Consider the following 22,578-nt stretch of genomic DNA (forward strand, 5'->3'; position numbering starts at 1 on the left):
AAGAGAAAGGAAAGGCTCTGGCGCCTGTTTTTCTTTTCCCACTTGTGGGATAGTATCTATTGGGTAATGATAATATTAGTGCTGCAAGGACACGTGCCGCTTTGGAACACTGCACTAGACTCCTTGGCTGGCTTAGAAACCTCCTGCCCCACCCCTTTGGGTATTCAAAGGTGCAACTGCAAACCTGAGAAACTTGAACCTTTTCAGAGGGGCTGAAGTCTCGGCCTGGGATTTCTTCCCTTTCTTGTGGGCACAATTTGGGCCCCTAAGTTCCAACCTCAGTGCCACCAAAAGAAGTTTTCTCTATAGTAAGAAAAAGTCATAGCCAGGCACCAGTGGCTCACACATGTAATCCTAGCTAGTCAGTAGGCTGAGATCTGAGGATCACGGTTCAAAGCTGGCCAGAGCAGGAAAGTCCAGGAGACTCTCATCTCCAATAAACCACCAGAAAAACCATAAGTGGCACTGTGGCTCAAGAGGTAGAGTGCTTGCCTTGAGCTGAAGAGCCGAGGGATGGCACCCAGACCCAGTTCAAGCCCCATGTGACCAACCAAAACAGAACAAAACAAAACAAAACAAAAAAAGAAAGCAAGAAAAAGTCATAAAATACATATTTCTACTGCTAATTCCTCTAAATAATTTGAGTGTTGCCCAAAACCTGATGTAGAAAAAGACAAAATGCTGCTAAGTTTTTCATCTGAGAAAATTCAGTAAAATGTAGTCATCTTTTAGTAATTAGATTTCAATATTCAAAGAACTTACACGCAATTATAGTTCTAGGTTCTTGAAATAGAAACAGGGTGTGTAGGACTCGAGACTTGATTGTAGGACGTTCTACAAAACAGAAACCAAATTAGCAAATAAAACAGAATCAAATTCATTAGCAATATGTTTTTTTTTAAGTTTAAATTGTAAAAATTAAACAGCAATTACCTACCATAAGGAGGAACCATCTGACAAGGAGAAAGAAGAAAAAGGTATCCTTGGTCTCCCAAAGGCTTAACAAGAACCTGAATTTTTGAAAGAGGGAAGAGGTTTTATTTGTTTTAATATCACTCACTGAAAGGAAGACAAATAGCACTTTCTGATAATTATGAAGAAAAAGAAAAAGAAAAAAAACAGGCAGGCTTATGCCTGTTTTCCTAGGTAAGGATCAGAGTTCTAAGCCCACCCAGGCATGAAAATCATCTCTAATTAACTACCAAAACAAAATCGAATGTGGAACTAGTCTTGAGGAAAAAAATCACAGGGACAGTGTCCAGGCCCAGACTTTCAAGTCTCAGGAATAGAACAACAACAAAAGTTTGTAGTGTCTTTAATAAAAATAATGCTATTGAATTAAAAATGCTTTTTACCTCAGCAGGTAAAACCAAATACAAAAACTACACCAACTGACTGCTGATTAACAGAATACCAAGCACAAGAAAATTTCCTGTTCCCATAATGTAATGACAATATTGCTGAAATTACTCAGACTTTATATCATGTCTCAACAACTTCCAAATAATTAACATCTGTGCAGATTACACTTCAATCAAATTAAAAATAAAAATAAAAAATAGCCAGGGGTCAATGGTTCAGTCCTCTAATCCTAGCTACTCAGGAGGCTGAGATCTGAAGATTGTGGTTCAAAACCAGCCCAGACACAAAAGTCCATGAGGCTGATATCGCCAATTAGCCACCAGGAAATTGTGGCTCACGTGGTAGAGCACTAGTCTGGAGTGAAAAAGCCCAGGGACAGCATCCAGGCCCTAAGTTCAAGCCCCATGACCAACCAAAAAAACAAACAAACAAACAAAAAAAGAAAAGCAAAAATATCCCCATATTATTTCTCTGGAAATTAAAGGAGACCTCTATGTATCATTGATAAAAGTATAAGTAATAATGAAAACTATACTTAGAATGAATACTATACTTAGAACTCAAAGCACATGAGATGAAAATTAAGTAATATTTGAAACAGTATTCATTTTTTTCTTATTAAGTCAGAAATTAACAAAATAAACTTCAAAAAAGTACAGGATAGCTAATGGCTAATGAAAATACAAGGATTATATTCAATCTATGTGAAGTTCTATGTAGGCATACCCAGATGTAGCATCCCACTATTACAGACCCTTATTCCCCTTCTAAGCTTCAATATTTGGTTGTTGTTCACCTTAAGTCACACTTGTGTCTTATATACTTTGTCATGTCATGATGGCTGTGTTTATAATAAACATGTTAATTTTCTTTCTTGTCTTTATTTCCAAGCCAATGTAACAACAATTACATAGCATTTACTCTGTATTAGGCATTATATACAATGTTCAGATGATTTACAAGTATATGGCTATAGGTCATATGCAAATGCAATACCATTATAAAAAGGAAGAGCATCCATCCACTGCAGAAAGAAGAAACAATACCCAAGGATAGTGGCACACCTGTGATTAAAAGTTATTCAGAAAGCCACAGATAGGAGAATTGCAGTGTGAGATCAACCTCAGTAAGATCCTAACCTGTAAAATAGCTAAAAAGCAAAAAAGGTATGAGGATGTGGCTCAAGTGATAAAGTACCTGCCTAGCAAGTGACAGATCTTCGATTCAAACCCTAGTAATACAAAACAGGGGTTTACAAAAAAAAAAAAGAGGGGGCTGAGAAGGTGGCTCAGTGGTAGAGTGCTTGCTTTGCATGCATGAGGCTCTGGGTTTGATTCTTCAGCACCACATGATCAAAAAGAAAAAAGCCGGATGTGGCACTGTGGCTCAAGTAGTAGAGCACACTTGAGCTGAAGAATGCCCAGGCCCAGATTTCAGGCCCTAAGACCAGACCACCCTCCCCACCCCCCAAAAAAAGAGAAGGAATAGTACTTAACTTAGGTTATACTAGCTAGAGATTAAAAAATAAATAAAAATTAGCCAGGCACTGGTGGCTCACATCTGTAATCCTAGCTACTCAGGAAGCTGAGATCAGAGGATCATGGTTCAAAGCCATCCTGCGCAGGAAAGTCCATCAGACTCTTTATCTCCAATAAGGACTTTATCCCCAATAAACCACCAGAAAACCAGAAGTGGCACTGAGGCTCAAGTGGTAGAACACACACCTTGAGCTGAAGCGCTGAGGGACAGTGCCCAGGCCCAGAGTTCAAGCCCCATCACTGACAAAAATAAACAAATAAATAATAAAAATAATAAAAATTAGACAAGGACCATATGAAAAAGAAAAATTTCAGATCCATCCCACTTATCACAGATATAAAATTGCTTAATCTGTAGGCCAAACTCACCACACTTTTAATTAAAAGGGGAGTAAGGAGGTGAAGAGCTACTTAATAAAAAACACAAATAATCACTTATAAATACCATGTATTAGCCAGGCAGAGTGAATCATACCTGTAATCCTAGCTATTCAAGAGCCTAAAATCTGAGGATCATGGTTCAAAGCCAGCCCAAGTAGAAAAGTCCATGACACTCTTATCTCCAATAAACTACTCAGTAAAAGTCAGAAATGACGCTTTGGCCCAAGTAGTAGAGTGCTAGCCTTGGGCACAAAGAGGCTCAAGGATAGTACCCAGTAGCCTTAAGCTAAAGAGCTGAGGGACAGCGCCAAGGCCCAGAGTTCAGGCTCCATGACTGGACCCCCCCCCTCCCACCCCCAAAAAAGGGTAGTGCCCAGGCCCAGAGTTCAAACCCCAGGACCAGCAGGTGGGGAGGGATGGGGGGGAGATACTAGGTGTTGATAATTATTTGCATATGTCAGCTTGACTGACATTTGGTCAACCTTATTCTGAGTGTTTCTGTAAGCATGAGTTGAACATTTAAATCAAGAGATTTAATCTCAGTGGTAGAGTGTTTGCCTCACATGCATGATGGCCCTGGGTTTGATTCCTTAACACCACATAAACAGAAAAAAAGCCAGAAGTGGTGCTATGGCTCAAGTGATAGAACACTAGCCTTGAGCTGAAGCATAAACAGAAAAAGCCAGAAGTGGTGCTATGGCTCAAGTGGTAGAGTACTCTCCTTGAGCTGAAGAGCTGAGGGACAGTGCCCAGGTCCAGAGTTCAAGCCCCATGACCAACCAAAAAAAAAAAAAAAAAGAAAGCTAGAAAGAAATGAGGTATCATCTCCTTCTGCTTGTCTTTAAGCTGAATAATCAGTTCTTTATTGACTTTTGACTCTAACTGAAACTCAGTTGTGACTTATGTTTATTTACAAGCCTTTAGACAAGAAGTGTACCAAAAAGGATATCCTGGTTCTCAAGTCTTCAAAATAAGAGTAATCTCTATATGATCAGTCCTCTCCCTTCTCCCCCGACCCCATGTATTTACCTTACTTGGGACATTTACCTTACCAATTCTGTTGATTGTTTCTTTGGAAAACTCTAATATTCTTTTAAAAGTCACAAATTTGTTGAAGCAAAGTTTAAAATTTACAAATGTACTTGTGAAAAACTTACTGAAAACTCCTACTCAAGAGAATTTTCAGAAGTATCTTTGTAAAATATAAAAATAGTCGACATAGGTGGCTTACACCTATATCTTAGCTACTCAGAAGGCTGAGGTCTGAGGATTGCCATTTGAAGCCAGCCAGAAAAGTCAATGAGATTCCTAGTTCCAATTAACCCTCAAACACACCAGAAGTAAAGGTCTGTTGCTCAAGTAGTATCATTCAAGGCCCTCAGTTTAGCATCTCCCACCCAGTAAGTGCAGAGATAAAAATAAAATAAAAAAAAAAAAAAAGAAGACAAGAATGACTACTACTAGTCAGGTAGGTGCCAGTGGGAGCTAAGGATTATGCCTCAAGGATAAAGACCAGCATGGGCAGAAGATTCTTACCTCCAATTAACAAGCTAAAAGCCAGAAGTAGAGGTGTGGTTCAAGTGTCAGAGTGTAAGTCATGAGTGAAAAAGCTAAGGGATAGCACCCCAAGTCCTGAGTTCAAGCCCCATTACTGACACAAAAACAAAAATAGAAAGAAAAAGAAAAATTTAACAATAAATATGCCATCACAAAATCTAACAAAATATGATTAAAACTTGTATGTATCTGAGAAACGATTTCAGGGGTTGGGGGTTTAGCTCAGTGGAAGAGCACTTGCCTAGCAAGTCCCTGAATTCACTCCTAGGCTTTCTGCTTCAAGTGACAATCCTCAGATCTCAGCCTTCTGAGTAGCTAAGATTTTAAGTGTAAATCACCTGTGCCAGCTATCTTGATTTTTACAAAGATACTTTTGAAATTTCTTTTAAGTAGGAGTTTTTAGTACATTTTTCATAAGCACATTTTTAAGTTTTAAACTTTGCTTCAACAAATTTGTGACTTTTAAAAGAACATTAGAGGGCTGGAAAGGTGGCTCAGTGGTAGAGCGCTTGCCTTGCATGCCTGAGGCCCTAGGTTTGATTCCTCAGCACCACATAAAGAAAAAAGCCGGAAGTGGCACTGTGGCTCAAGTGGAAGAGCGTTAGCCTTGAGCTGAAGAGCGGAGGGACAGCGCCCAGGCCCAGAGTTCAGGACCCATGACCAGACCCAAAAAAAATTAAAAAAAAAATTAAAAAAAAAATAAAAGAATATTAGAGTTCTCCAAAGAAATAGAACCAACAGAATTGACTGATATGCCCCCCCCAAAAAAACTGTAATTTTAATTTTGTTGGCAGATACTATTACCAATCAATTTTCCCAAATTTGATTTGCAGGTTGATATAATTCCAATTTTACAAAACTTCCAATGGTTTGTATCCCTCCCTCCTAAGAAGACTAAGAAGTTAGAGCAAGAAGATCCTATAATAAGTTTAGGTGCCAAGACTAGAGGACTACTGGTGCTCCCAGGAATTTGAAGATGTCTACTAGTCTAAGAGGGTTTTTTTTGTGCTGGTACTTGAACTCAGGGTCTGCACTGTCCTTAGCTTCTTCACTCAAAGTTAGTGCCCTACTGCTTAAGCCATAGCTCCATATCTGACTTTTTGCTGGTTAACTGAAGGTAAAAGATCTCACAAACTCCTGTCCAACCTGGCTCCAAATGCTATCCTCACATCTCATCTTCCTAAGTAGCTAGGAATACAGATGTGAGCCACTGGAGCCCAGCATCCTAAACAGATTTTAATTCTAACAAAAGAGAGTTAATGTTCAATACATTGTCAGAGACACTTTAGAGTGATGGTAAGGGGAATAGCTGCCTCTGTTTTCTTGATAAGCAAAGCACTAGCATTTGCTCTTGTCCCAACCTTTGTAACAAACAACTAACTCATCAAAGACAAAGTAACTTCTTAATCCATTGCCCTAGAGAATAAGGACTGGGGCAATAAAAAGAGCAAATTATTGAATGTGACTTATTTAAAAATTCTGTTTTTAATGCAGAAAACTTATACATATTCCAGATAAAACTATTAAAAACGCAACTATCTTCAATGTACTTCCATGAAGAAAGTAATTAGTTAAGATAGTCCCCAGTGAGATATCCTAGAAAGGGAGTAGCTACACAAATTATCAAGGTATCTTTAGCATAGGTAGTATATGCAAGGTTAATATCCTTTTTAGATCTTAGATTTTACTTTACTACTTGAATTAGAGAAGACTGAGCACTTGTAGAATCTACTTGGCTCAGGTGGAGGACAAAATGCCAGTGCTTTTCCTATTCTGATTTTTATTTTTAGGAATCCAATAGTTGTAATTTCCTAATAACCCACCTATTATATAAACTCACTAAGTCCACTACAGTGTCCACATTTTCTCAGAGGGTCCAACACCATTAGCCACCTGTTTGATTTGCAGGCAAATACATGAATTTTGGGGGGGGGGGGGGGAGGGATGCGTGCTAGCGCATGCACATGCAAATTCTAGGGCCTAAACTCAGAGCCTGGGCTTTTTTTGCTCAAGGCTAGTGCTCTACCACTTGTGCCACAGCTTCATTTGAACCACAGCTCCACTTCTGACTCCACTGGTGCATAATTAGAGATAAGAGTCTCATAACTTTCCTGCCTAGGCTGGCTTCAAACCATGCTCCTCAGATCTCAGTCTCATGACTAGCTAGGATTACAGGAGTGAGCCATTGGTGCCAAGCATTGTACAAACTCGTAATAGCCTCTGAAACACAAGAACTAAACAGATGTGGATAATTCAGTATCTCTCCATCTCCAAACCTACTATATCTCACTAGCTAAACTTCTACTTTCTACATAAGAATGGTGGTAGATGCATCTGTAATCTCAGCACATGTGAAGCTGAGGCAGAAAGATTCTGAGTTCTAAGTAAGCCTAGGCTATTTAGTAAGTGGCTGGGTGAATTTATATATAAATACTAAATGTTCACTATTTAAACTCAGGAACTAAACTGAACAACAAGGGGGAATGCTTATCTTATAGTCAGACTTTCATAGGAAAACAGAAACCTAATACAAATAGAAAAGTGCATTCAAAAGAATGAAGTAACCTGGTGCTGCTGTCTCATGCCTGTAATCCTAGCTCCTCAGGAGGCTTTGAGATCTGAGGATCGCAGTACAAAGCCAGCCCAGGTAGCAAAGTCCTTGAGACTCTTATCTCCAATAAACCACCAGAAAACCAGAAGTGGCATCTTAGCTGAAGTGGTAGAGTGCTGTCCTAGAGCTGAAGAGCTGAGGGACAGTGCTCAGGCCCAGAGTTCAAGCCCCACGACCGACCAAAAAAAAAAAAAAAAGAATGTAGTATGGGGAGATAAATCACCCCAAGACACCTAGCCCAAAGATTTGTAAGCTAGCTAGGTAAAAATGTTTTAAGGGTGCCAGGAGTTCATTTCTGTAATCCTAGGTACTCAGGAGGCTGAGATCTTAGGACCATGGTTTGAAGATGGTCCAAGCAAAAAAGTCTCTCCAACAAACTTAAAAAAGTCTTATTTCCACCAAACTTTAAAAAAACAAACAAACAAAAAAAAGGTGCCTTAAGTGGAGCTGTGGCTCAAGTGGTAGAGAACTAGCATTAAGCAAATGAAGCTTAGGGACAAAGTCTAAGCCCTGTGGCACCAAAATAAATACATAAAATTTAAGGAGTTCTTGGTTAAAAATCGTTAACCACAACCTGGCTCTGGTGGTTCATGCCTGTAATCCTAGCTCAGGAGGCTGAGAGCTGAGGACCACAATTCAAAGTCAGGCTGGGCAGCAAGTCCATGAGACTCATCTCTAATTAAGTACCAAAAGAGCTGGAAGTGGAGCTGTGGCTCAAGTGGTAGAGCACTAGCCTTGAGCAAAAACAGTTCAGGGACAGTGCTGGGACAGTGCCCAGGACCAACACACACACACACACACACACACACACACATGCGCGCGTACACACACACACACTCGCACACACACACACACACATATACACATACAAACACACAACCAAATTAATCTCTGCATAAAATTTTGTATACAATCAGACTACTCCAAGGGATTGAACAAGTTCATATCTATGTGCATACAATGGAATCTACGTAGCCATTTCAAACAAAATTGTAGGTTCTAAGTAAAAATCACAAATATCAATCTCCACTTGATCACTGAAGAGAACAGCCTGGGTTTGCTCTGGGTTATAAGTGTAACAGCAGCTTTTAGGATGTGCCTTACCTTTGACCCACCCCAGTCTGTATAGCTACTCCATCTTGAGTGTAAGTCTTAAAACAGAATGACTTTGCATTGCATTACTTTGCAAGTTAACAAACGCAATCTTTAAGTACACCATGAGCACAAACTGGTAATTTATTTTTGCCAATATACCACTGTTGGCAAAAAGCATATCAGGAACACCAGACCCAGTACCACAAATATTAAGCAAATAAAATGTGACACACCTAGCATTGGAACAGGGGGCACACACTAACTGGACATCAGCCCATCCTGTGTATGTACTAAGGATCAACAGGCGACAAACATCCAACTATCTGAGACTTCAGTTCAGCTCAATCAATACCCTGCTTGATGTGACACAATTGCTGATTATGTGGATCCAGTAAACCAGAGAGAGAATCATCTCCTCATGTGGACACCACTCTGCCTAAAAATCAGCTCTGTACTTCAGTCAGCATTGTAGTTTAGGGACTCTGCACTGTAACACCATTAGGCCTCCATAGCTTTTGGACAGCATCTTTCATATCTTATTTGACCACTAACAAAGATTCTCTTTACAACTATATCCACCCTCTGCTCTAGCCTAAGACTAGGCTCCTTGGACCCATGCAGCCACTATAACTCTTTCCTAGCCAGCCTCTATCTTATTGTGTACTGTGTGAGCTGAGAGTTGATATTAGTAATTAAGATTGCAATTTTAGAAAACCCAAAAAACCCTGCGCTGTCAACAGCTTGGGCTATCCAGTCACTTCTATAATACTTGGGAAATAAATGTCAATGAAATTGCTTTAGCTTTGTGAATTTGTTGTCATTCAAAATATTCTGACATTGTAAAAAGTTACAAAGCACATCCATTTTTTTTTTTTTTTGGTCGGCCGTGGGGGTTGAACTCTACGCTTGGGTGCTGTCCCTGTGCTCTTCAGCTCAAGGTGAGCACTCTACCGCTTGAGCCACAGCATCACTTCCGGTTTTCTAGTTGTTTCTTGGAGATAAGAGTCTCACAGCCTTTCCTGTCCAGGCTGGTTTGGAACCATGATCCTCAGATCTCGGTCTCCTGAGTAGCTAGGATTACAGGCATGAGCCACCAGTGCCCGGCTACAAAGCAAATCCATTTATGTTTTTGAAACCCTCAGTCACAAGAATTAAAAACTGAGGCTCAATAAACTGAGGAATAACAGTACCTTAGAAGCTGAAAACCTTCACTGGACACTATGTTGAAAATGAGTTTTATAACTTATGAGTGGGGATAGGAGGAAAAAACTGGGAGAGACCAAGGGAAAGGGTGTCACTGTCCAAAAAGAAATGTACTCTTTATCTGACTTATGTAACTGTAACCCCTCTATATATTAACATCACCTTTATAGTAACAATAAAAAATTTTAACTATACAGCCAATACATCTTGAATTTGTTCTAAATGGCACACTGCAATTCTACTGAAATATTCATGCAAAAAGAAAATAAACCTTGTAACCATCACCTCCTCTTCTTCAGCTAAACCACTCATAATTGGCATCACATATTCATTCACCATTCATTCCCCAACTATCATAATCTCATGTTTGACCCAACCTGACCCAAACTAGATTTACTCCTTACCTATTAAACTGGATACTACCAATAAACATCCCTTTCATACATCTTTTCTCATTCTTTCTTTTCTCATCCAACCTCCCATCTTCCTTCAATTTATACTCTAAATAACCAAGATAAACTTTCAAAACAAATCTGGAATTTCACATACATCCAAGCACTCATCCCACTCTCTTAAAACTCACTGCCTTCAAGGCCAAATCCAAACACTAGGATAGCTCCTGAATGATGCTACACAACAAAGCTCCATACTACCTTTATTCTCTCTGCACTATCAAGTTTCTTGTTTTTGGATCTTATATCTAAGTAATTTTATTCACCACTTCATAAAATCAAAGAAAGTTTTTTTTTAACTTACTCTTTACTAAACTACACACACATATACACGAACATATATATACACACAACACACACACACACACACAACTTGCATAAGAATCAGGCTCTGATTTTTTGGTACTGTCCCCAAAAAACAACACTCAACAAATGTTGATGATCACATTCATAACTGTAAAGTAAGATAAAGATACTTCATAAGAAATATTCGTCTACAGAAGGTCTAGTGTAATGGCCAAAAGAGTGATAGCTATAAAAATAATATTAACTAAATTAGAACAGGTGGTAGAGACCTGTGGTACTTTCAGAGACAAAAAAAATTTTAAATATTCACATTGTAAAAGGCAACTTTAAAAGACGCATTTGCTGCCAGTTCTGGGGGCTGATGACTTACACTTATAATCCTAGCTATCCAAGAGGCTGAAATATGAGAAATGCAGTTTGAAGTCTGCCCAGGCAGGAAAGTCTGTGAGACTTTTATCTCTAACAACCAAAAAATCAAAATGCTGGAAAAGAAGCTGTGGCTCAAGTACCTCAAGCAAAGAAGAGAAAAAAGACATGGCTAGCCTTGAACAAGAAAAAAATAAATAAATGAAATTTTAAAAAACCCTCAAAAACAACACCAAGATCTGGATTTTAAGCCCCAAGACTAACACCAAATAAAAAAGAAAAAAAGAAAAAGGAAAAGGAAAAAAAAAAGTTGCTTTTGTTGGGTGGGTCCTGTCAATTAACTAAAAGTTCAACTCTGAATCTATGCCCTTTCATCTGGTGCAGTTCCTCTGTAATCACCTCTTTGCAGCAGAAAAGCAGATTCTGATATCATCTGTGTGGAATGGAAACTGCCCCTCAAACAAGTAGTGTCTTCTTTGCATAATATTAATGGACACAGTTAAAATCCTCAGGAACTCATCTTGTTCCAGTGATAAAGCAGTAACTTTTCTGGAATTCCTCTAGGGATGAAGATTGAGCTAATAATGGTCAACAAGGCAATCAATACCTGTGACTTGGGACTTTTTACCTACGTGAATACCTTTTTCCCATCACCCTATTTAAAGTGAAGCCAATGTCTCTCTATGTCTGAAGAGACAAAAGGTGTATGGAAATGTCATCTTCCCATGGCTGCAATATAATAAACCTCCTATCTCTGTCCTTTGCCATTTTTCTTTGGCATATGGAGGCAAATGGCCAGACCAAACCTGGGACTTCTGGACTTTGGGCCTGAGGTCTAAAAACCCAGTTTCAATATGATCACAGATAATTTTGAGAAGGAGAAAAGAATATTCAAACAGCTATCACTCACAAGTTTTTCTTTCTCCAGTTTTTGCAGTAAACTTACAAGTTATTTCCAATTCTTGGCTTTTCTACGACTTCATAAAGGCTACAATACATCCCATTCTTCAAACCTGTAAGAAAAAAATAACATGGTAAATATCCAAATCAAGTTCTTCTGATAATTTTTTTTTATTGTGAAAATACCGTACAGAAGGGTTACAATTACATGGGCAACATAATGAGTACATTTCTTATCAAGCATTGTTGCCTCCTCCTTTGTTTCCCCTTCCCATCCCCTGCCATCTTCCCCCCCTCCACCCCCCCGTCTCCCCTCCCCCACCTGATAAAATTTTTTAAAAAATTAAATTACCTTCATTGGGTCCTAAGTAGGTTTCCTTATAAAACAATGCTGGAGGAATTTTCTGCTTCAGATGATCAATATTTATAACTGTTTCAACATCTAACTTCTCAGGACTGAAAGAAAATAAATAACATGTTGCCATGCCTGAACTGTAAATTCTAATAATGTTATGCCTCTCCCTCTTCTTCCTTCCCTCCCTCTCTCCCCCACTTTCTTCTCCCCTTCATCAGACAAATATATACACTTGGTAGAAAATAGAAGAGTATATTTATTAATAACTTACTTGCTTTATTGTAAAGAGTACTTGATATAGAATGTTCAGATACCTATATATAGGTAAATAGATTTGTAGCAACACTGCCCACCTTCCATACCCTTAAGCCAGAAGTTAATCCTATGTCAATTTTACTAACCACAAACAATAAAAGTTACGATTTTATTTAAAACAATTAAAGTATAAACTTTCATTTCTTATTTGAAGTGCTAGAGAATCAAACCCAGAATCTTCATTCTACCACTGTGCTAAATCCTCAGCCCTCAGTAACAAACTGTTACTAAGGCAAAAACTTTTTACAATGTCATACCTGATGTTCTAACTGTTTTTGTCGCCGCCTGTTCCATTCCTCAATCTGTGCTGGGTCCAAGAGAGCAGTCATAGAACGGAGAAAGCTGACAATATATATAAATTAGCTATTTAAAACAATAAGGTAGGCTCAACAAAATAAACCATTTCTGCTTGAGATATATCAATCATCTCTATTTCACACAAAAATACTAACCTAAAACTAATTAGACATACTACTATTAAAACACACTTTTTTTTTTTGTCAGTTGTGGGGCTTGAACTCTGGGCCTGGGCGCTGTCCCTCAGCTCTTCAGCTCAAGGCTAGCACTCTACCACTTGACACACAGCGCCACTTCCGGCTCTTTTTTTTTTTCCTGCTTATGTGGTGCTGAGGAATAGAACCCAGAGCCTCATGCATGCAAGGCAAGCACTCTACCACTGAGCCAACTTCCCAGTCCCCAAAACACACTTTCTGAAATCAATAAATACTAAAGAATGAACTTACTTTGTTTTCTGACTGTTTGCCACAGCCATATCACTAACAGGTTTTACTCTATGCTCTTCCTCTGAAGGTTCAATCTGACTTCCAGGAGTAAGAGTATATTCACTGCTGATATCAGCCAGATCCTGAGTTTTAGGGGAGACACAGAAGTATTCCGGGTGTTTTGGTGTGAACTGAGAGGACAGCCGAGACTGAGAACCAGGATGATTCTTATTATTATTTGTTTTTTGGTCAGTCATGGGGCTAGAACTTTGGGCCTGGGTGCTGTTCCTCAGCTCTTCAGCTCAAGGCAAGCGCTCTACCACTTGAACCACAGCGCCACTTCCCCCAGGATGATTCTTTAATGAATCAAAATTCATTGCCCATCTGTCATGTTCCTGACTCTGATGGTGACAAATAAGAACTGCAAAAAAGAGAAAGCACAGTTAATACAAGATCCTTATATCAAGCCAGATGCCAGTGGCTCATGCCTGTAATCCTAGCTACTCAAGAGGCTGAGATCTGAGGATCACGGTTCAAAGCCAGCCTGGGCAGGTAAGTCTGTGAGATTCTTATCTCCAATTAACCACCAGAAAACCAGAGGTAGTGCTGTGGTTCAAGTGGTAGAGCAATAGCCTTAAGCTGAAGAGCTGAGCGACAACGCCAGGTGCAGAGTTCAGGCCCCATGACTGGACCCCCAAAAAAATTTTAAAAAAACTTTTTAATAATCCAAGAATTTGTCATCTTCAACATGCAATCTGATTTTTAAGGTTGGTAAGCAATAATTAGTTATCATACTATTTTTCTGGATCATTTGTGGGGTTTGAACTCAGTCCCTGGACACTGTACCTGAGTTTATTCACACAAGGCTAGCAATCTTTGAGCCACAGCTCCACTTCTGGTTTTCTGGGTTAATTGGAAATGAGTCTCATGGACTTTCTAGGCTGGCTTTGAACTGCAATCCTCAGATCTCAGCCTCCTGAGAAGCTAGGATTACAGGAATGAGCCACCAGCACCAGGTTTCATACTATTCTTTAACTTTTAGTTCTAGACTGAAAATAAAAAATAATGCTGTTACTAAAACTCTTCAAGTAGGTAATGGAACAAGGCAGATCTAGCTAGCATTTATTGGTTTCATAATGATCATTCTTCGCTAACATTCTGTGGAGTCCTGAAAATGACTGCTAATGTCACAAAGTTTAGTTAGTTTTTGAGTATAGAGTTCCACTTTAAAAAGATATTTTTAATACTACATATTCACATTTAATAACTCTTTTGCTACTATCAAGACAATACACTTTGGCTACTATGATAGACCCAATGCCAAAAGCATGAGCATAAAAAATGGTGGGTACTACCAACAACATTTGTGCACCTGCTACAGTACTACACAAAAATTACACTAGAAATAAAAATAGCATATTGTAAAAAAAAAAAAAAAAGTGGAGGGAAAAAAAAATGTGCCAACACTGCCGGGCGCTGGTGGCTCACGCCTGTAATCCTAGCTACTCAGGAGGCTGAGATCTGAGGATCGCGGTTCAAAGCCAGCCAGGGCAGGAGAGACCGTGAGACTCCTATCTCCAATAAAACCACCAGAAAACTGGAAGTGGCGCTGTAGCTCAAGTGGTAGAGCGCTCGCTTTGAGCTGAAGAGCTGAGGGACAGCGCCCAGGCCCAGAGCTCAAGCCCACGACCGACAAAAAAAAAAAAAAAAAAAATGTGCCAACACTATTCTGAGACAAAAGGCAGATAGAAAACCAAATCCAAGCCGGGCGCTGGTGGCTCACGCCTGTAATCCTAGCTACTCAGGAGGCTGAGATCTGAGGATCGCGGTTCAAAGCCAGCCCGGGCAGGAGAGACCGTGAGACTCCTATCTCCAATAAACCACCAGAAAACCGGAAGTGGCGTTGTAGCTCAAGTGGTAGAGCGCTCGCCTTGAGCTGAAGAGCTGAGGGACAGCGCTCAGGCCCAGAGTTCAAGCCCCACGACCGACAAAAAAAAAAAAAAAAAAAAAAAAAAGAAAACCAAATCCAGTCTCAAAGGAGAAGGGCTGGGAAAGGTCAGATTACAAAAGCGAAATTTACAGCTTTGCCCAGGTAGAGAATACAACCTTTACCTCAGTATTTGTGAGGTTTTGTTTTTTTTTTTTTTGGTCGGTCGTGGGGCTTGAACTCTGGACTTGTGCACTGTCCCTCAGCTTTTCAGCTCAAGGAGAGCGCTCTATTGCTTGAGCCACAGCACCACTTCCGGTTTTCTAGTGGTTTATTGGAGATAAGAGTCTCATGGACTTTCCTGCCCGGGCTTGCTTTGAACCGCAAACCTCAGATCTCAGCCTCCTGAGGAGCTTGGATTACAGGCATGAGCCACCAGCGCCGGATTACCTCAGTATTTGTTTATGGTAACCGAACCCAGAAGCTCATACCAGTAATCCTAGCCATTCACAGGGCTTACATCTGAGAATCACGGTTCGAAGCCAGCCCAAGCAGGAAAGTCTGTGAGACTCTTATACCAATTAACAAGCAAAAAATCCAGAAGTGAAGCTGTGGCTTGAGTGGTAGAGTGGCAGCCTTGCTCTAAAAATCTAAAGGGCAACTCCCAGGTCTGAACTCAAGATCCTAGTACCAGCACCAAAAAAGAATAAAAATAAAAAAATTAAAGGTAATACACCGGAAGGAAGGAAGGAATTAGAAGTATTTCTGTGGGGCAGATCCTGTTTGTGCTGGTGAAACTGAACCAAGCAAAAAGAGATGTTGCATGAAACTCCTCTCAATTCTGCACTTCACTGAGGCGCGGACTGATTTACAAATCCCTGATCCTACAACAGAGCACTCGTTCATCTGCTGCAGGCCGCGCGGTGAAGTCGGGCTGGTGGTTCTCAGGGATCCGCAGCGAGGCCGCTAGCGGCTGGGCGCTGTTAACTCCCGCCGGGACTCACACGGGCCAGTGCTCAGCTCCTCACCACAAGGTGAGCGAGGAGCGGGGGTCCGGCCGGCTTCCTCCCCGCGAGGCCGCTAAGCTGGCCCCTCCACCTGCCCCTCTCCTCCCGCTGCGTCAGCGGCGAATAACGGCCCAGAAAGCGGCTCCCGACAGCTCCCAGGCAGAGGCGGGAAGGAAGAACGCGGCCTGCGGGGTGGGGAGACCCAGAGCCCCCCCACTCCCCTCCACCCCGCCTCGCCACCGTGGGAGCGCCGGCGCCGAAAGCCCCTTTCCAAAACCGACAAGCACCAACCTAGCCTCACTCGCCACCACCCTCTGCGCCCCGACGTACCCCAAATTCATGGCCCGACCGCCGATTCTCTTTGCCGGTGGTTGTGGTGTTCTATGGTGGCCGGCTCAGCTGAACAAGCGCTATTCCGATTGGATGAGGGAGGGCCGGCAGGAGAGAGGACCAATCAGAATGGAGGAGGCTGGTGGGTTGTTCCGCGGGGGCGGGGGGGGGGGCGGAGATGTTGGGAGACCTTTGCCCTGGAAGCAGAAGCGGGTGGACCGGGTTAAGCGGGTAGTTGAGACCTCTGTTTGTGGCAGTTGCCGGCCTTCAGAGAATACCTCAGCTTGAGTGGAGTTGGTAAAACTGGGAGGAACAAAAACTGTAAATGCTTTCATTTACATTCCTTATGCCGTATGTTATCTTTGCAAGATTTTAGTTCAACAACCACAGCACAAGGAGGCCTATGGTGGGTGTGTGTCCTGCTGTGAACCTGACCTCAAGCTGGACACATTGTAGCTCTTTTAAAATACTGTTGCAAGAGGTTGAGGAGAAAGTTGGAAGGGATGACATTGATGAAGATACACTGTACTCAAATTGCTATGTTGACTTGAAACCCCATTGTGTAACTAAGGATAAAGGAATGTTTTAGCAGTAATCACAAGTGCTTAATAAATATGGGTGATTGTGCAGTGCACCAGACACACATCTAAGTGCTTATGGCTACTACTTAAGCCTTTATACCATCTCTGTGTCACAAGGAGGTTAAGTAACTTGCATATGGCTACTGTCCATGGAACAATTTAACACCAGAGTCTATGTCTCCATCCAGTGTTGTGTGAGTGTGACTCACTTGTAAAAATTACTTCCTTCAAGAATCCCTTCTGAAATATAGGACTTGCGTAGATTATGGAAGTGGAGCAGTGACTCAATTGGTATAGATCGAGCCTTAAGTGAAAAAGCGTGGGGACAGTGCCTAAACACTGAGTTCAAGTCACAGAACCACCAGAAAACAAAAACCAAAAATCTTGTGAGGTGCTGGGAAGGTTGCTCAGTGGTAGAGCGCTTGCATTGCATGCATGAGGCCCTGAGTTCAATTCCTCAGCACCACATAAGCTGAAAAGAAAGCCGGAAGTGGCTTTGTGGCTCAAGTGGTAGAGCACTAGCCTTGAGCTGAAGAGCTGAGGGACAGCGCCCAGCCCCAGAGTTCAGGCCCACGACTGGACCCCAAAAAACAGAAACCAAAAATCTTGTGAAAGGATCCTACATGTCCATTCCAGGGAACCACAGGAGGCAAGTAGGCACAGGGGCAAGATTATAAGGTTTAATGGAGGAACCATATTTCCCCTCAGAGGAAGCACATGGCCACTGTCCCTATCCAAGTAGAAGGAGGGTCTGGGGACAGGAAGTGAGTTAAGTGGGGGCTCAGGTGGGTCTGAGAGGAGAGAGGGAGTGGCCAGCTGTAGGGCAGGAACTCCAGGGCAGGAACTCCAGAGCTCAGGTATGGGAGGAGCTGAGGCCCAAAGGTGGTCATAAGGCTAACATTTTCCCACTTTGTTGTTTAATAAAAATAGGGGTACCAGGCCGGTGGTATAGGTGGAAGTTGTTTCTTCTATAGCTACTTCCTGCTATAAAGGGGCAAAGTAGGGGTTCCTGCTTTGTGGTTTGGCCAGAACCGTCCAAGAAGCATCTGCTTGACAGTTTGGTTGGTAAAGGTCCTCCTTTTTCCATGACAATAGTTATTTGAATTCCAAGACACAATAAAAGCCAAAATTGTTTTAAAGTAAAAATTGCTGTTAGTGGCCCAAGAGAGGAATAAGCCAGGGAGGGATTGATTCCCAGAAGGAGCTATCAAAGACCTGAAATTGTCTTTTTTGTCTTGGATTGGTAACATAGCATGTACCTGACTCCCAGTCATCCTGGTGGGGGAGTAAGACCTTTTCTACTTTAGGATTACACTAACCTGAGGAGGAGGTAGCAGAGATATTTAAAAGTTCCAGAGCCAAGAGGTGTCATGGGCCCTTTTGGGTACTTCCTGATGGCCTGGGGGCATCAAGGAGTCCCTGGAGCTGGGGTCTTTAGGGTCCCAGTCTAGGCTGAGCAAAGCAGAGCAGTGCAAGTGATGTCTCTGGTTGCCTGTAGTAACGGGATGGCTTTGACTTGTTCCCACGTGATGTCCTGGGTGGGGGATTGTTCTGTTAACAGAAACTTTTGGAAAGGCTAGACAAAAAAGCTGACAAAAGTGACAAGGTCAGTTAACATGAATGACATAGGAGAACATACACTGGCCGTGGGCCAGGAAAGTTCCATTTGGAGCATAAGCTCAGTTGTGGCCCATTACAGGGAAGGAAGAATAACTGGACTCCAGGCAGGAAGGGGGTGTCTACAGTCTTTTGGGCAACTGGGTAGGGGAGGCATAATGGACTAGTTGGGAGTACCAGTCAGAGACTACTATAAATACAAATAGCAGGTGACAGAGGCAAGACTGTAACTTTCTGTCCAGTTAGAAGGTAGACAGGTATGGACATTAGATGGACAGGCAACTCTTTTTCTTATCTCCTGGCTCTGATTAATTTTGAAAGGATGAGTGTAAAGTGAATCCATTTAGAATAGTATTGCCACGCCACATACACTTGGTTGAAACTTTTGGAATGAAAGGTTTTGGACAGGAGTGGAGCCTGGCATAGACTCAGGCATCCCCCAGGAGTTGGTGGAAAACTGGATTCCCTAAAAAAGACAATCTGGTCAGACTTAACCCATTGTTCTCTGAGAAAGAGAAGTTCCAGTGTGACTGCTGCTCACCACAGTGACCCAGGGCCCAGTGGCAGGATGCCTGCCCCGTGCCCTGACAAGTCCCACCTGGGAGAGCTCTGTCCTGCCTCCAGGCCAATTCAGGCCTGCCATTGTATACAACAACTCTTGTTTCCTCCTCTAACAAGCAGCTCAGTATCCAACCACCATGGGAACCCAGTCTGAGAGGCACAATGGAGAGGAAGCTGCCGAAGCAAGTGTTTGGAAAGGAGCAGAGATCACAGCAGGCAAAGCAGCCATGAAGATGTGTCTGCAAGGAGTCCTTAGCTAGGTTCAGCAAAGAGAAGCCAGCGCAGGTGGGCGGAGCACTTCCATAAAGCTGCCTGTGGTGGATAGATGGCTTCTGATTTGACCTCGACAACAGAATAAGGGACTACAAGGTCAATGAATAGTCTCTGGCCAGAGAAACAAGGTCAAACACTTAAGTTTCTTCACTTCCAGTGGTTCCTGGTATTTCCAGCTGAGTGGACATCTTTCTGTGGCCAGTGGGTGCCACGCCACCTTCTGCGGAGTCTGCGTGTGAGATTGTGTTGGACAAAGAGCTTCAAGGAAGCATACCCCCAGGAAGGGGGTGTAGGTTCAAGGCTTCCCATACACTTGGCTACACCTTTATAGCCTCTACCTTTATTCTTACTATATTCTTCTTGGCTGTACATTCGTTGCCTTTATTCTCATTTTGGCTATTTTTCTATTGATCCGTGAACAGAGCATGTTGTATTTTTCCAGTCCAATAGAGATGGCTTCTCTAAGTAATAAAGACTAAGGCCAAAGATTAAATGTGGGCAATCCCCCAATCAATCTATCATCTGATGTGACGTTGCCTCCAGATACTCCTACAACTTCACAAGTGGTTTTGCAGCTCACGAATAGTAAATATAAAGACTTAAAATTTCTAGATATGTCTAACAGACAAAATCAATGAACTAAACTAAGTTAGAAAGAATTATCCCAGTAGTTTAGAGAGTTCTAAAAAGAAGGGACCTCTGATTATAAAAGAAAAATAAAGCCGGGTGCTGGTGGCTCACGCCTGTAATCCTAGCTACTTAGGAGGCTGAGATCTGAGGATCACGGTTCAAAACCAGCCCGGGCAGGAGAGACCGTGAGACTCCGATCTCCAATAAACCACCAGAAAACCGGAAGTGGTGCTGTAGCTCAAGTGGTAGAGCGCTCGCCTTGAGCTGAAGAGCTGAGGGACAGTGCCCAGGCCCAGAGTTCAAGCCCCACGGCCGACAAAAAAAAAAGAAAAATAAAGATTCTCCCAACAGTTATGATTAAGTTTAGTCCAACTTACATTATAGGGAATAGATGGTGTTTTCACACAAAATATAAAGTTAGTGACATATTTCCTGAACCAACCAAGAACCATTTCCTTATACAGGAGCTTATAAAGATGAAATTAGTTGGATAGGGGCTGGGAAGATGGCTCAGTGGTAGAGCGCTTGCCTTGCATGCCTGAGGCCCTGGGTTCGATTCCTCAGCACCACATAAGCAAAAAGAAAAAAAAAAGCCGGAGGTGGCGCTGTGGCTCAAGTGATAGAGCGCTGGCCTTAAGCTGAAGAGCTGAGGGACAGTGCCCAGGCCCAGAGTTCAGGCCCCACGACCGGACCCAAAAAAAAAAAAAAAAAAAAAAAAAAGAAATTAGTTGGATAAAATCAAAAAGAGTATAATGTAAGTACAGCCCTGTCTTAGGTTTGTTAATTATTAAACATAAAAAAGGCTGAATAGATGACGTATTCTATTAAACAATATGCTAGACTTGTTTCACACCACTTAGCTTAAACAGTTGGTGGGATAGTCATTAATTTTCATGTAATTCATCAATGCTTTGCCTTTAAAAAATTGATTACGTGCTTAAATAAACAAAGAATCTATGTCACAATCACACACTGTATAAAAATGTTAATTCTCCTCAATAAAGATACACTCAGATGCAACTCTTTTGAGTCTGTGTCTGTTTGTCACTTCGCCGACTCCTTTGCCCACCTATCCCGAGATCCCTGTCCCGTCGGTCCCAGTGCTCCGGCCGAGCTGGTCCGTCGCATAGTATGTCCCCTTACTCCTCTCCATGATTTTCTGTTGTCAGGACTGACTTTGTCTTGGCTGTGTGGGGGGGGGGGGTTGGGGGGGGAAGGAGGGTCCTCAGCATCCATTGCTAGGATAGCTTGTCCCAGTTGGTATCTATCGGGTTTTGATTCAAGGCTTGGGCATTGTCCTTGAACACTTTTGCTCCAGGCTAGTGCTCTACCACTTAGTCACACCACTTACACCACTTTTAGCCTTCGGTTGGATACTGAGAGGTAAGAGTTTTGAGCCATGCCTCCAGTCTGGCTCTTTGCTGATTAGCTGGGAGATGGAGTTTTAGAGAGATTGTGCCTGGGATGGCATTGAACAAAGGAGTCTTTGTCACAAAAGCCCTTTTTATTTCCAATTAAAGCAACAAGGAGATCAATAGAGATAGAGGTGACCTATAACTTGTTAACAATTGACTAACAATTACTTATCAGAGTTTTGTAATAACAAAACCCAATAGATATTTTTTAAACTGAAACTTATTGGCAGTCTAAATACCACCCATTGCCTCTGGGCAGCCTGCTTAAAGTGGCTTATCAACAACATTTAACTTTTAACAAATGTACAGACCTTTTCTTGAGCTACAGCAGTGTAGCCTATTTAGCACATAATCTCAGTTCTACAAACTTTTTCCTTACCAAATGAATTTATGTGACTGGAGTCAGCTCAAGTCACTGCCAATTAGGACTTTGAACAGATACAAGGAGTTTGGGTCTAAAATTATCCCTCACATTTTACAACCTTAGCTTTGACTACCCACTATCACAGATGACTGACAAGTTCCTGCCCAGTTAGACTTGGGCATTAGGCATGCTTACAGACAATCTTCCCATGACATCCTGGCTCTGATCAATTTTTGAAGGTCCAAGCATAAATGACTCCAGGATCTGACACCATTTTTGCCATCAGATGTGCTAACATTGCTGGGGTCCCTGGAGTACCTTTCTCCATGTTAGGATAAATGCCTCTTTGTCATTCTCCTCAGTCAGTTGCTAGACTTGAACTCAGGGTGTGAGCACTGTCCCTCAGTTCTCCAGCTCAAGGCTAGCACTCTGCCACTTGGAGCTCCAAAGCAACTCCACTTTGGTCCTCAGCTCCACCCATTCCTGAGCTCTACCCTGCCCTGGAGGTCCTGCCCTACAGTTGGCCACTCCCTCTTTCTGCCCAGACCCACTGGAGCACCCACCTAACTTCCTGTCCCCAGATCTTCCTGCTACCTGGATAGGGAGGTGCCATGTGCTCCCTCTGGGGAGAAATATGGCTCCTCTAATATATCTTACGATAATCTTTCTCCTGTGCCTGCTTGCCTCTGGGTGGTCCCCTGGGATGGCTG

General features: G+C 42.1%; 1 protein-coding gene across 26 annotated transcripts in view; it reads right to left on the reverse strand.

The window, feature by feature from the left end:
• The window catches only part of LOC138824597 (coiled-coil domain-containing protein 66-like), an 81,695-nt gene extending 65,205 nt beyond the window's left edge, over positions 1-16,490 (reverse strand). For 24 of the 26 annotated variants that reach the window (XR_011371137.1, XM_070018450.1, XM_070018444.1 and 21 more), the window contains exons 1-7: positions 16,428-16,490; positions 13,185-13,584; positions 12,699-12,783; positions 12,124-12,227; positions 11,818-11,884; positions 938-1,010; positions 763-834 (exon numbers count right to left, since the gene is read on the reverse strand). Coding sequence is in view for 22 of the 26 variants with exons in the window: in XM_070018450.1 (XP_069874551.1) it covers positions 12,222-12,227; positions 12,699-12,783; positions 13,185-13,420 (327 nt within the window). In the remaining 4 variants the exon portion in view is untranslated. Of the gene's footprint in view, positions 1-762; positions 835-937; positions 1,011-11,781; positions 11,885-12,123; positions 12,228-12,698; positions 12,784-13,184; positions 13,585-16,427 lie in introns of all 26 variants that reach the window. The other 2 variants (XM_070018441.1, XM_070018456.1) reach the window with 1 other exon arrangement.
• Between the last annotated feature and the right edge of the window lie 6,088 nt (positions 16,491-22,578).

The sequence above is a fragment of the Dipodomys merriami genome, unplaced genomic scaffold (assembly GCF_024711535.1).
Source record: "Dipodomys merriami isolate MVZ:Mamm:240054 unplaced genomic scaffold, mDipMer1.0.p SCAF_13, whole genome shotgun sequence".
Classification (NCBI taxonomy): domain Eukaryota; kingdom Metazoa; phylum Chordata; class Mammalia; order Rodentia; family Heteromyidae; genus Dipodomys; species Dipodomys merriami.